This window comes from Giraffa tippelskirchi, chromosome 7, assembly GCF_054371585.1.
Source record: "Giraffa tippelskirchi isolate mGirTip1 chromosome 7, T2T-mGirTip1v1.2.pri, whole genome shotgun sequence".
Classification (NCBI taxonomy): Eukaryota; Metazoa; Chordata; class Mammalia; order Artiodactyla; family Giraffidae; genus Giraffa; species Giraffa tippelskirchi.
Window position 1 is genome coordinate 105,914,269 of NC_137281.1, and position 15,426 is coordinate 105,929,694.

At 36.7% G+C, this 15,426-nt stretch overlaps 1 protein-coding gene across 7 annotated transcripts in view; it reads right to left on the reverse strand.

Moving 5' to 3' along the window:
* NIN (ninein) overlaps positions 1-15,426 on the reverse strand; it is a 103,364-nt gene that overhangs the window by 16,851 nt on the left and 71,087 nt on the right. For 5 of the 7 annotated variants that reach the window (XM_081511318.1, XM_081511321.1, XM_081511320.1 and 2 more), the window contains 8 exons: positions 14,992-15,117; positions 14,814-14,883; positions 11,413-11,628; positions 8,789-8,902; positions 5,033-5,155; positions 3,050-3,163; positions 2,108-2,254; positions 218-397 (listed from right to left, as the gene is read on the reverse strand). In XM_081511318.1, the coding sequence (XP_081367444.1) occupies positions 218-397; positions 2,108-2,254; positions 3,050-3,163; positions 5,033-5,155; positions 8,789-8,902; positions 11,413-11,628; positions 14,814-14,883; positions 14,992-15,117 (1,090 nt within the window). The remainder of the gene's footprint in view (positions 1-217; positions 398-2,107; positions 2,255-3,049; positions 3,164-5,032; positions 5,156-8,788; positions 8,903-11,412; positions 11,629-14,813; positions 14,884-14,991; positions 15,118-15,426) is intronic. The other 2 variants (XM_081511319.1, XM_081511323.1) reach the window with 1 other exon arrangement.

The window sequence follows — 15,426 nt, forward strand, 5'->3', positions numbered from 1 at the left end:
CACTTATAAAATCACCGATTTAATATAGAACTGCCTATATAAAAAACAGTATATAAACATATCATGATAAAATTATATTGCAAGTAAATGATAAATTATACATTCTTAAAATAAGTCTGCCACACCAGAATACTCAAATCCATACCCTAGAATCACTGCAGTCATATCAAACATTGACTTACAAACCTAGACTACCACGTGCAACTTTTCAAGTTACCTTCTCCCGGGAGTGTATGAGTTCCGGTTTGGTGTTCTGTACCACGGCTTGCACTCTCTCATTCTCTTGCCAAACTAGCTGTTGTTCCTCATTCATCAGGTGATCCAGCTTGTCCCAGGACAGCCTTTGCTGTTGGTTATGGAATCCTGATGGATGGGTGCCTATTTCTGGGGCCCGGTTCTTAAGAGAGAATTAACAGAGTTAGGCCTTAAAAAACAAGCTTGATTTCTTTTTTGAGTGTCTTCTAATGTGAGTGAGCACAGGTATATAGAGATAAAAGTAAAACGATATTCTTGAGTTTTTATTTTAAAAAAAGGTTTGGAAATTCTTTTTAAAATGATCTTTGGCAAAATAGCTCTATCAAATCTAATAGCAAAGCTCATTGTAGGGCAAGCCCCAGTTCCATATAGGACCCAAGTGCATAGAGACTAGTGTCCTTAAAGACTACCTCATTCTTATGAAGTTATGCTTTGAATCCATATAAGCATTCTTTTGGTTAACATAGGACACAAAGAGAACTCTGAAATGCACTGCTAACTTGAAAGGGTTCACACGCCAAACTCTACTTTCATTTTCACATATGCAATCATATCCTTTTTTAGAATCCAAAGCACGTATCATCCATATAATTGAGGCTTGAACTCAGGAATATGCTTTAAGGTACTACAGTGGGTTTTTTTTTTGATCCTGAAAGATGCTTTAAAAAAAAATTTTTTTTTAAGGTATCACAACTAGATAAGCCTTTTGCTTTTCAAGCCAAAACATGAAAAAGAAAAAAAACAGGACAGTCTCATTTAAAAAAAAAATTTCAGCCCAAAAGTCATTTTTTAAAATGGAAACAACTATTATGTTTTTTTAAAAAACCACAGTTAAGAAAAAGTATCAGCAAGAGATAAAGAGCTGAATTTAGTGCCAATTTTTATGGTAGGACAAAATCTTAACATCTACCCAAGGCTGACAGGCATCAGTTCAGTTCAGTCGCTTAGTCGTGTCCGATTCTTTGCAGCACGCCAGGCCTCCCTGTCCATCACCGAGTTGTCCTGGAGTTTACTCAAACTCATGTCCATTGAGTCGATGATGCCATCCAACCATCTCATCCTTTGTCATCCCCTTGTCCTCCCGCCTTCAATCTTTCCCAGCATCAGGGTCTTTTCAAATGAATCAGGTCTTTGCATCAGGTGGCTAAAGTATTGGAGTTTCAGCTTCAGCATCAGTCCTTCCAATGAATATTCAGGACTGATATCCTTTAGGATGGACTGGTTGGATCTCCTCGCAGTCCAAGGGACTCTCAACAGTCCTCTCCAACACTACAATTCAAAAGCATCAATTCTTCGGTGCTCAGCTTTCTTTATAGTCCAACTTTCACATCCATACATGACCACTGGAAAAACCATCGCCTTGACTAGACAGACCTTTGTTGGCAAAGTAATGTCTCTGCTTTTTAATATGCTGTCTACATATATTGTTCTTAATTTATTTGCAAACAGATGAAGAAGCATTGTGATATATTAAAATGAGACAATTTCTATAATATCAAAATATTTTTACCCATGGTCTTTTGACTTGCACAATATAAAAAATTACCTTGTCACTATGGTTCCATTTATGTGAAGTTCAGAAACAAGCATCCCTAACCTATGGTAGCAGAAGGTAGAAAAGTCGTTCCCTTGGGGTTGTCAACTGAAGAGGACACAAGAGAGCCTACTGGGTGCTGGAAATGTTCTTTATTTGGAGCTAGGAGGTGGTTACACAAACACATACATACACACATTTCTAGGTAAAATACACATTTATATATAGATACATATATATGTGTAAAAATAAGTTATAAACTGAAAATGTGTGCATTTTACTGTATAAAGTTACACCTCAATAAAGAAAAGAAATTACCTTGTCACTGGCATTCTGAAGTTGCTTGTGTAGAGACATCACTTCTTGCTTTAAAGCCTCCTTTTCCTGCTGAGTCACTCGTAGACCAGATTTAATTCGGGACATTTGTAGGTTTACATTCTGAAGGGTGTCTTCTAAATTCTGAACCTATATCAGGAGAACAAATGACAAATCCTCATAGTCTCACCTATAGCATGTGCATGTGTGGATGAATTAAGACAAAGAACTCCAAAGTCCCTTCTGTTTCTACTTACTATATCCAGCTCTTTTCAGCTGCTCAGGGCAAACCAGGATATTATGTATCTTGACAGGATGTTACGTTATATTTAAGAGAACAATGAAATATACCTTGAGCAAGGTACTGCTGGTCCAGTCATCTGGTATATTACCAAGTGATATCTTACAGAACCAAGGAGTACCAGCTGGCATCACAACAGATAACTTTACTGAATTTTGTAGAAATTACATTTTAGACTGTGGTGTTGTTTTGCAAAGGACCTCTCAGTTTAAAATAAAACCATATCTTTGTAGAACCCTACTCCATGCTAATATCTCATTTATATTTCAATTTTTAAAAATTTAAATTGGTAAATGGAATGTCAATAGATATCTTTAACTATAATAGGGCATGAACCTGCCTTAGAAATCCTAATTCTAAGTTAGAAATAAGAAATCATTTTTGCGCACTATTTTTAAGCTTTCATAAATAAGTAATCTCACACTGATGAGATAATCTCATGATTATTTCATAATAATGAACTTTGGGGAAAACACTGTTCAAATTATTCTATTATACCATAACATGTGTCAATATTAGTTAAATTGAATCATTCTGAGCCCTTTTAGACCACATCCACTTAGAACATTGTTTCCACTTGGAGTTCTGCTGGAAGATATAGGAAAAAATTAATTATGTGGATGAAACAAGAGTTGTCCATATACCTTTTCCTGTGAAGCCACTAGTTGTGACTTTAAGCTTTCACTCTGGTGTTCCCAAGACTTCTGTTCTTGCTTCATAGTAGCAATTCTGTGCTCTAAAAGACTTGATTTTGCCAACTGTTTCAGGAAAAGAAAAGAGGTAACAGCATTTTTGCAAACATGTCTAGCCTCAATTTGTATGCCTCCACTTACACCGAAAAGATCAAGTACCATCTCTTTACATAGTGCACTGGGGCAAGGTAAAAGACAAACGTTTCCTTGACTCTCTTTTCTACTTTAATTTTAAGAGTCTCTTTTCTTGGGGATTTCCATTTTTCTTTCTCATTGCCTCATGTTTTGTGGGTGAGACATGAAGGGCTGGAAGGCAATTAGAAATCCCAAGTGTGCCACAATAGGAAAACAGAGAGTGCCTATTAAGGCAGATGTAACAAAAGCAGTGTTTCTGGATTTGGCAGGGAAAATATAGTAGGAAAAAAAGTGACTATGTTATGGGCTTCAGATTGTTAAATACATAATATTCATATTATATGTAAGTAAACTAGTGATATATTTAAGTAATATATATTAAGTAGAAATAATTATTAAAATGAGAATCTTTATATTACTGTATTTAATAATATATTTATTAAACAGCTAATCTGCTACTGCTACTGCTAAGTCGCTTCAGTCGTGTCCGACTCTGTGCGACCCCATAGACGGCAGCCCACCAGGCTCCGCCGTCCCTGGGATTCTCCAGGCAAGAATACTGGAGTGGGTTGCCATTTCCTTCTCCAGTGCATGAAAGTGAAAAGTGAAAGTGAAGTCGCTCAGTCGTGTCCGACTCTTAGCGACCCCATGGACTGTAGCCTACCAGGCTCCTCCGTCCATGGGATTTTCCAGGCAAGAGTACTGGAGTGGGGTGCCATTGCCTTCTCCGAAACAGCTAATCTAGACTCCTGTTAAAATCATGGCTTTAGCAATCTACAGATTTAATGTGATCCCTATCAAATTACTGATGACTGTTTTACACAGAACTAGAACAAATAATCCTAAAATTTTTATGGATTATAAATACATATATGTGTATATGTATGTCTGTATATACACCATGGTATATTACTCAGCCATAAAAAAAATGTAACAATGCCACTTGTAACAACAGGGATGGGCCAAGAGATTATCATACCAAGTGAAGTAAGTCAGACAAAGACAAATATTACATGATATCACTTGTATGTGAAATCTAAAAAATAATACAAATGAACTTATTAATACAAAACAGAAACAGACTCACACATAGAAAACACATGGTTATCAAAAGGGAAGGGGGGAGGGATAAATTAGGAGTATGGGACTAACAGATATACACCACTATATATAAAATAAATAAGGATTTACTATATAGCACTTGGAGAAGGCAATGGCAACCCACTCCAGTACTCTTGCCTGGAAAATCCCCATGGATGGAGGAGCCTGGTAGGCTACAGTCCATGGGGTCTCAAAGAGTTGGACACCACTGAGCGACTTCACTTTCACTTTTCACTTTCAGGCACTGGAGAAGGAAATGGCAACCCACTCCAGTATTCTTGCCTAGAGAATCCCAGGGACGGGGTAGCCTGGTGGGCTGCCGTCTATGGGGTCGCACAGAGTCGGACACGACTGAAGCAACTTAGCATATAGCACAGGGAATTGTATTCAATATCTTGTAATAATCTATAATTTAAAAAAATCCAAAAAAAGAAGTACATACACACACACACAAACACACACACACACAGCCAAATCACTTTGTTGTATACATGAAACTAACACAATATTGTAAATCAACTATACTTCAATAAAAGAAAAAAACTAATGGCTTCAGGAGCTCTAAGGTCACAAAATGCCAGCAAAATGCTGTTCCAGAAGACTTTTAGGCTAACACAGTGGGCCCATATGCCACTGGCATTAGAGAAATATTCATTACGGTATATACCATATGATGATGTAAAGTCTTATTTTTATTACCTTATCAACACAGATATTTAATTCTTCACTTAGAGCTTCCTTTTCTTTCAGCAGTTTTTCATTGTGGCTTAGAATACTAGAAATTTTTTGCTGGAAGTCAGAGAGATCAGGACATCTGCAAAGCTGCAAGGGATAAACAAATGAGCCCACCCATCACACCCCATGAATGTATTTATAGACAGGACATTTTCATAGCTGCTGCCATTTCCCTATCTGTTTCCAAGGACATATAAACTCTAGGGGACTATAATTAACTTTGACAAAAATGTTCCCTGCTTCTCTCAATTCTCTAATTGACTGCTGAAATGTCTGCTCAGGCAAAATCTACCAGACATTGTTAAGTAATGGTCCCAGCCTTCTGTTTTACCTTCAGGATAAAATAAATAACATATTGCCATTCTGTCATCAATTTAACTTGAGTACCTATGACAAAACTTTTTCCTCATTCTTTTTTAACTAGAAAAAAAATCGGTTTTCAATCAAGAATACAGAATTGGCATCAACCACATATAATGTATCAACCAACACAAAGGCAAGTTTAAAGATAAATCAATCAGTCTTTTCAGCTCATTTTACATACTCTTCACTTTGGGAGATGCTTAAATTGGCTTAGGAAAATGTTGCTGGTATGGACACACTTGCTTCTTCCTCTGCATTTTATGGAATCACGATAAACCAAAAACTTTTTGTTCCTTTTCATCATCAACTTTAGCACTCCTGACCCTCAGGGCCAGGTAATTCCTTGTCATGGGGGACTGTCCTATGCACTGTAGGATGGTTGACAACATCCCAGACATTACCTATTAGATTCCAGTAGCACACACTCCCTGCCTCATATACCCAGTGTGGAAACCAAATGTGACCCCAGATACTGCTAAACATCTTGGTGTGCGGGAGCAGTCTCCATCCCCCACAAACACTGCCTTAAACAGACTGATTGTTTCTTACACTTTTAGAGTTCATATGTTTTCCATTTCCCTCTGCTTCACCTGGCTTTCAATTTTCAATTATTTACTGTCATGATTTTATGGCCACCTTTAACGTTTTACCTGAAGGTCTTTTGGAACAGTATAACAAAACAGACTTTAAGGATTGAATCTTGTCTTCAACTGGCAACAAATTCAACATAATTTACAAATCTAAACAAGTCAGAAAGATGAAGGAAAATCTATGTAACTGGGCATTGGTTAATAAAGGACTTTTCTCCTTTGCTCACTACCTTGTCTCCCTATCCCCAGAGCCTCACAAAGCCTGGTACCATTTTGGGTGTCTACAGACTGTCATGTGACTACTGCTGATGCTATTCATGTCTCTTTTCAGTGCAACAGACAATACAAACAAAACTGTTTTGTGAACAAGAAATTATTATGTCATACTGAGCAGCATGTGCTTTCTAGGTCCAAGCTGTATGATAGCAACAATGGGCTGACACCATTCTACTCCTGCGATCCAAGAGTCCAGGGACTATGAACAACTTCCTACCAAAAGCAAAAGGGCTCACATGCAAGAAAAATGGGCCAAAATGAGGTCCTGATCATGCTGCTTTACTCTCAACTCTGCTCCTTTTCTTTTGATCCCTAACTTGGCAAAATCACATACATTTCCCATGCTTGGACATGGGACCCATCATTATCATCTGAAAGGTTGAACAACAGAAAAAGAAAAAGGAGTAAAGTATGCCCAAGTTAATTAGGATAAATTTGGTAATAACAGTCCTGGAATATTTATATAACACAGAAAGGCCTTTTAACTTCTGGAATGTTTATATGGACCGACAGCTTCTGCTATGGCAGGACAGCTATACCTTGCATAGCAGCATCTGACTGGAAAAGGTTCTTATAAAGCACCTATTCGGTATCCGTACTCTATTAGGCACTGGAAGAGACACAAATTCCCTGGGTCTAATAGTCTTATCAGGAAATCAAAACTTATGGGTGTCAATTAGGGATCAACATAAACATAACACACCCAGTGGTACAGACTCTATTTCAGCATTCAGAGAAGAACACTTTTATGCTCATAGGCTGGATAGACACAAGAGAATTTTATAATCTAAAGATATCATGGTATTAAAGTAATCCTTTGGTGAAACAAATAAAATGGAAAAACTAAATTCTCCTATTCTGCCTCTTGAGAAACCTGTATGCAGGTCAGGAAGCAACAGTTAGAACTGGACATGGAACAACAGACTGGTTCCAAATAGGAAAAAGAGTATGTCAAGGCTGTATAGTGTCACCCTGCGTATTTAACTTATATGCAGAGTATATCATGAGTAATGCTGGGCTGGAGGAAGCACAAGCTGGACTCAAGATTGCCGGGAGAAATATCAATAACCTTAGATATGTAGATGACACCAGCCTTATGGCAGAAAGTGAAAGAGGAAAGTGAAAAAGTTGGCTCAACATTCAGAAAACTAAGATCATGGCATCTGGTCCCATCACTTCATGGCAAATAGATGGGGAAACAGTGGAAACAGTGAGAGACTTTATATTTTGGGGCTTCAAAATCACTGTAGATGGTGATTGCAGCCATGAAATTAAACGATGCTTACTCCTTGGAAGGAAAGTTATGACCAACCTAGAGAGCATATTAAAAAGGAGAGACATTACTTTGCCCACAAAGGTCCATCTAGTTAAGGCTATGGTTTTTCCAGTAGTCATGTATGGATGTGAGAGTTGGACTATAAAGAAAGCTGAGCACCGAAGAATTGATGCTTTTGAACTGCGGTGTTGGAGAAGACTCTTGAGAGTCCCTTGGACTGCAAGGAGATCCAACCAGTCCATCTTAAGGGAGATCAGTCCTGAGTGTTCATTGGGAGGACTGATGTTGAAGCTGAAACTCCAATACTTTGGCCACCTGATGTGAAGAGCTGACTCATTTGAAAAGACTCTGATACTGGGAAAGATCGAGGGCAGGAGGAGAAGGGGATGACAGAGGATGAGATGGTTGGATGGCATCATCGACTCAATGGACATGAGTTTGGGTGGGCTCTAGGAGTAGTTGTTGGACAGGGTGGCCTGGCGTGCTGCAGCTCATGGGGTTGCAAAGAGTTGGACATGACTGAGCGACTGAACTGAACTTCTCCTATTATATATCAAGATTGCATAAACTGAGAAATTCAGGTACTCACTGAAAAGTTCAGAATAAAGAATAAAATTAGACAATGTTCAGCATATAAATTTTAAGGTGGACTTAAATTTATACTTAAAGTTAGGTCTTTGCCTGAAACTTTGAAATATGCTTTTTAAAGCCAAATTCATAGGTGAGACCACATCTGTCATAATGTCCTAGAATCTATTCTTCTGCCCAAGATAGATACCTCAAACTCACTATGAGAAAAAGGGAGAACCTGGGTCTCACAAATCTGGGTGAATAGTTATTAAAGTTATTAGCAAGAAAGTTACCAGTTTTTTAGGCAAATTTATATTACCTTAACACCTGGCTGGGAGAAGGTAGAGCAACACATTTCTTAAACTGAAGTGGCTGGGATTCATTTATAGTAATATTAACAGAATGTCAGCCTACAACACACATAAGTTATATAACTAGAACAACATTTGGAGAATTAGCGATAGGAGCTCTTATAAGTTAGACTTGTATTGCAAGCCCTGAACTTCACTAGGCAATTAGCTAGTTAACAGGATTCAGTAAAAGAGACTCTCAATGGATAAAAAAAAAAAAAAGACAGTCTGGTACATGTTATTCTATGACTCCCACACATATCTCCTTGCCCCCCTAAGCTGCACACAGTCTTACTTGTTTCATTTTCTCCAATTCATCTTTGAGAAGGAGGTTTTCCTGTTCCACAATGTGAGTCTGTATTTTAACTTCAGAAAGTTCTGCCTCCAAAGAAGACACTAAAGTGGAAGACTAAGAAAAAAATTAAAAAGTCAAATAACGCACACACTCTTTTAGCCTAGGGAAACTTAATAAGGTCACAAAAGGCAGCATTAAGGAAAAAATAGTATATACTCAATGACACACTGTTTTAAGATCATTTGTCCTTATACTCAATGGAACTAACCAAAACTATATTTTAAAAAACTTTCCACTAAAATGGTATAAACATGATTTCTTAAGTTTGTTTTTGAAGATTCTCCCCTGTAAAGTTACTATCTTTCTCTGGGGGGCAGATGCTTTGAGACCATGCAAACTGTTTTTCCTTAAGCATTTGCTTATTAATTTTAGTGTGTATCAGTGGATTTTATCGACAACAATTACTACTTAGGTATTTGCCTAATGAAGACTTGCTATTTCCTTCCTTCCTTCTACATTTATTATTGGAATTCTATTGTAAGGAAGATCTGTTACTTCTCTCCCCTTTATTTACCTATTCCATTATAACAGTATGGACCTATGGATATTCATTTTATTCTGTATTTTATAATTATGCTTATTTTGTTGATCAAATTATTTCATCTTTGGCCATTAGGAGCTTCTTCAGGTTGTGTCCTGTCCTTTTGACATGCCCCATTTTTTCAGGGCCACCTTTTTCTTTCTGGCACCATGAGATGTTCCAAGCTCATCTTGAACTGACCCTTCACCAGCCTTGGGATCAATCATCTCTCCAAGAAGCCTGGTTTCTCATATGGGAGAACAGTGTTCAGAAACCAATATTTGGGTGCTCCATTCATATACACACATCTACATTTCTGTATCTGCCTATACACTAAACAAATAATGAGTTTATTCTATTAACTCAAATTCCAATCCAACATCTGAAGGCTCATTTTAGCCTTCCTAGTTTCCCCACTTTCAACCTCCTTGTCCCAAAATGAGAAACTCAGTTCTTCTATATACAATAGATTTACTTATTTTTTCAATTCTGGTATACACAGAGTAGTTCCAGAATCACTAACGTATACCCTCATGAGAAACACATTTAGCGACTTTTGTAGCATTTATGTACACTTCCTTTTGTCTTATCCTTACCATGTACAGTTAAGATACTAATTTCTAAATTACTTATTTTCTTCCACATCATGGTTATGTTATCCATTCATAACACTGTTAGATACATTTGTTAGTGTTTGTGTTCCATTTAGTTTCCCCCTCCCCTGATCTTTATTTTCTGGATTGATTTTGCTTATTTGAGGGAGTATGTGAAGCGTATGTGAAACATGACTATGGTTCTAAGCATCAGACTATATGGAAAGGTTCTCAGAAGTGTCACTCCCTTCCTCATCCCTGCTATCACATTCCCATTCCTCTCTTGCATTCCTTTACCATTTGCCCCCTATACAGAAGCATCTCTTCAGTTACCTGGTTTATCATTCCTGTATTTCTTTTCCAAAAATTCTGTATCACTTTTACACAAATACATGTGTATTATCTAATATCCCCTTCTTTCTTACATGGTTGGAGACATACTAGAGAGACTCTTAGATATGCCTTTCAGCTTTTCCTTTTTCACCTATTTCTAGTATGTCCTGGAAATAATTTCATACCAAGAGATCTTTCTCATTCATTCTTTTTCTTTTTTTAAACCTGTATAATACTACTCCATGGTGTGACTCCATCACATTCATCCAACAGCTCTCCTATGTGTGGGCATCTAGGTTGTTTCCAATATTTTGCAGTTACAAACAATGCTGCGATGAATAACCAACCCTGTGCATGTGAATTTTCATATTTTTGGAGGAATATCTTTAGGGTAAATTCCTAGAAGTAAGATTGCTAGCATAAAAGTAAGTACATATATAATTTTATTAGATATTGCCAAATTTCCTTCCAGAAATATAGTACCAGTTTATATCCCACCAGCAAAGTATGAAAGTACATGTTTTTCCAAACTTTTACCAACAGAACATGTTGTTATATTTTTAAGTTGTTGCCAATCTCAAAGGTGAGAAATGAGATATCAGGGTTGCTTTATTTGCATTTCTGAGTAACTTTTAATATTTTTTCATAGGTTTGAGAGCCATTTTTATCTCTTTTTCTTTATGTGTGACTATTTTGTTCATGCATTTTTCCCATTTTGCTATCAGATTTTGATCCTAAGTCCTTTGATTTTTAAGAGTTCTTTACCTAGTAGGAATATTAGCCCCATTCTTTGTGGCGTATGATGCAAATATTTTTTTTCCCCCAGTTTATGAGCTGTCTTTTGACCTTAATTCTGAACGTCTACCGAGTTGTCCAGGCACCACTTATTAAAAAGTCCACCTGTACCACAGTGATTTGAGAAGCCATCTTTGTTATATACTAAGTTTTCATTTGTATCTGGGTCTAGTTCTAGACTTCCTATTCATCTCTCTACTCATGTACCAACACTATACTCTTTTAATTATTAGGACTTAAATGTATAAGAAATTAAATACAAGCACTCCTTTTCTTAATTGGAATTTCCTCCAGAAAGGCTATAGAGTAGCTGTGGACCATACCTGCAATTTACAGTGTTCCAGTTCTTCTTTGAGATTCCACTTTTCTTGTTCCCATTCCTCACATACACTGTGTCCTGGCTCTTTGTCCTTCTGGCTTAGCATTTCTGCCAGACGTTGATTAAGTTCTTGCAGCTCTTTCTGATTCTGAGAATTCTTTTGGCTAAGCTCCATATTTTCCGAATCCAACTGTTTGTTTTTGGTTTTTAATTCTGAAATCTAATTAAAATTGAAATAAGTGTTTAAAATTTGTTATCCTACTTCTGCTAAAAAAGCTTACTTAGAGATTAATTGTTTTACCCTATGTAGATAAAGTTTTATATACATATATATATATACACATACACATTTAATAGCAGAAACAATACATACTCATTATTACAAAGTCAATTAGACACTCTTGCCCAATCCCACTCCACAGTGGTAGCCACTGTTCACAGCTGGATGCATCCCCCTCCAGTTGTTTTCGATGCATATACAAACCCATATGAGGGCTTCCCTTATGGCTCAGTTGGTAAAGAATCTGCCTGCAATGCAGGAGACCTGAGTTCAATCCCTAGGTTGGGAAGATCCCCTGGAGAGGGGAAAGGCTACCCACTTCAGGATTCTGGCCTGGAGAATTCCATGAACTGTATAGTCCACGGGGTCGCAAAGAGTCAGAGACGACTGAGCAACTTTCACTTTCACAGACACATATACACACAGTGTTTTTCTCCTTTAGAATGAAAATTTGCATAATTTCAGATGTTTGGATACTCTGCTTTCTCCACTTATAATATCTTATAGACTCTTATCTTTCCAAATCAGTGCATTCAGAAACTGCCACGTGCTATATTTTTATGTGGCTGTGAGGTATTCCATGTAGCAAGACATTCCATACTGCATTTATCCATTCTCATACTGATGAAAAAACAATCTTTTGGGAAATTCATTTATACACAGTGGCATTTTGTATTTAGCATCTCATTTTTGGAAGTGGGGCTGCTGGGTTAGAAGGTATGCATATATATTGCTGTTTTGATTGACATCCCCAAAATGTGTTCTTCATAGCACTACCAACTTACAGTCCTATCAACAATGTATAAGTATATTCATTTTCTCACTCCCTTTTAATACTAGACAAAATCAATATTTAATTTTTACTGACCTGATATGCAAAAAAAGGAAACATTTCATTTGCCCTTCCCTAATGAATAATGAGGCTAATTTTCTTTTTATATGTGCTCTTTTTTCTGACTTGACCATTCATATCAATTATCCATTTTCAATTGGGTTTTGCAACTTGTAGGAGTACAAAATATATTTTGGATGTTAACACCTTGTCTATTTCAAATGCTGAAAATACTCTTTTCCCAGAATGTCCTTATCTTTTGACTGTTTCAGACTGACTCTCAAATAGCCTTTCTTTACACAATTGCACATCGTTGAGATTATACAAATTGGGCGTTGAATGGCATATGCTATCTAAATAAATCATAATTCTGTGAAAATATACATGGACTAACTAGTATTCTCTATCTGTAAAATTCTATTGTTAACCTACTGCTTTTAATCATGCTGAAGAAAGAGGAAGGGGCTAACCTAAACGAAAACCACATGAGGAGCTGCAGTCATTGAGACAGTATAGTACTGGCACAAAAACAGATATATAGACCAATGGAACAAGATAGAAAGCCCAGAAACAAACCCAACCACCTATGGGCATTTTATCTTTGAAAAAGGAGTCAAGAATATACAATGGAGAGAAGACAGCCTCTTCAATAAGTGGTGCTGGGAAAATTGGACAGCTACATGTAAAAGAATGAAATTAGAACACTTCCTAACACCATATACAAAAATACACTCAAAATGGATTAAACACTTAAATCTAAGGCCAGAAACTATAAAACTCCGAGAGGAAAACATAGGCGATATACTCTTTGATGTAAATCACAGCAAAAGTCTCTCTGACCCACCTCCTAGATTAATGGAAATAAAACAAAAGTAAACAAATGGGACCTAATAAAACTTAAAAGCCTTTGCACAGCAAAGGAAACTATAAACAAGATGAAAAGACAGCCCTCAGAATGGGAGAAAATAATTGCAGATGAAGCAACTGACAAAGGGTTAATCTCCAAAATATAAGCAACTCATATAGCTTAATATCAGAAAAACAAACAGCCCAATCAAAAAATGGGCAGAAGCCCTAAACAGACATTTCTCCAAAGAAGACATACAGATGGCTAATAAACACATGAAAAGATGTTCAACATCACTCATTATTACAAACGCAAACCAAAACTACAATGAGTTATCACCTCACACCAGTCATAATGGCCATCATCAAAAAATCTAGAAACAATAAATTCTGGAGAGGATGTAGAGAAAGGGGAACCCTTATGCACTGTTGGTGGGAATATAAACTAATACAGCCATTATGGAACACAGTATGGGGATTCCTTAAAAGATTAAATCTGCCATACGACCTAGCAATCCCACTATTGGGCATATACCCTGAGGAAACCACCATTCTCAAAGACATTTATCCCAGTGTTCACTGCAGCACTTTACAACAGCCAGGACATGGAAGCAACCTGGATGTCCATTGACAGATGAATGGATAAAGAAGTTGCGGTACATTTACACAATGGAATATAACTCTGACATAAAAAGGAGCAAATTTGAGTCAGTTGTAGTGAGGTGGATGAACCTAGAACTTCTTATACAGAGTGAAGTCAGAAAGAGAAAAACAAATATCGTTCATTAACACATATATATGGAATCTAGAAAAATGGTACTGAAGAACCTAGTAGAGAATGGACTTGTAGACACAGCAGGAGAAGGTGAGGGTGTGATGAACTGAGAAAATAGCATTGACATATATACACTATTATGTGTAAAACAGATAGTTAGTGGGAAGTTGCTAAATAACAGGGACCCAGCCTGATACTCTGTGATGACCTAGAGATGTGGGATAGCAGGAGGGAAGGGAGGCTCAGGAAGGAAGGGATATATATATATATATATATATAAAATTATGACTGGTTCATGTTGCTGTATGGCAAAAACTGACACAAAATTGTAAAGCAATTTTCCACCAATTAAAAAAAAACAAACACATAAGGGATAGAGCTAGTTTTTCATAGGTTTGGTTTAGGGGTTATCATCTCCCCATTTCCGCTGATTATACAGTTTGTATTTAAACACCCAGAGTCTAGAAATAATGTATACATATTTTGAAAATAATAAATATATTTTCAAAAAATAGAAACTGAATTTAGAATTAGCATGAGGTTGAGTTTCCATTTTGAAACTCAGAATTACAACCTTACCATTATTGGCTATGCTTCCAGTGGCATGTGCTATAAATTTCAAATTTAAAAAAAGAAAATTTTAGAATCAGGAAATTGAGAAATACCTCTTACCTGTTTCTTTAAATTTTCAACCATCTTCTGAACTGCAGCTTTTTCCTGTTTTACAGTTTCTATTTTTTGCCTAAAGGGACAATGAAAATATAACTTAAGAGGTAGGCTTTAAACACTGAAGTGCAACAGTTTTAGTCCTTGCAAAAATCCCTTTAGAATATTTAAGTATATGTCTTACCACATTTCTTCCTGAGATCCACTTAATTTCCCTAATTTCAGGTTAGAAATGCTGTCTTCTTCATTTAAAGTAGTAATTTCATTTCTCAAAATAGAATTTTCCTCCTGAAGCTTCTCAGATTCATATCTGCAGTATAGAGATTTTTAAAAAATAGTTATAAAAAGGCCATCATGTGGCATCTTTGGAAAACACTTTCTAGTAACTTCCAATTAAACCCATATTCCATACCAGTTAAAAAGAAAAGCCTAAATTAGTAGTCTCTTGGTACTTGGAAATCAAGCTATGACAGACTGACTCATTTCTTTTGGGAAGTAAGAATTTTACTAAAAGACATTAGGGAAGTGTGACTAAAACACTTAAGCATTGAGACAGAAAAGAGACTCAGTACCCATCCTACTTGCTGACTTTCTCACACTGCTTTGAGCAAATAACTCT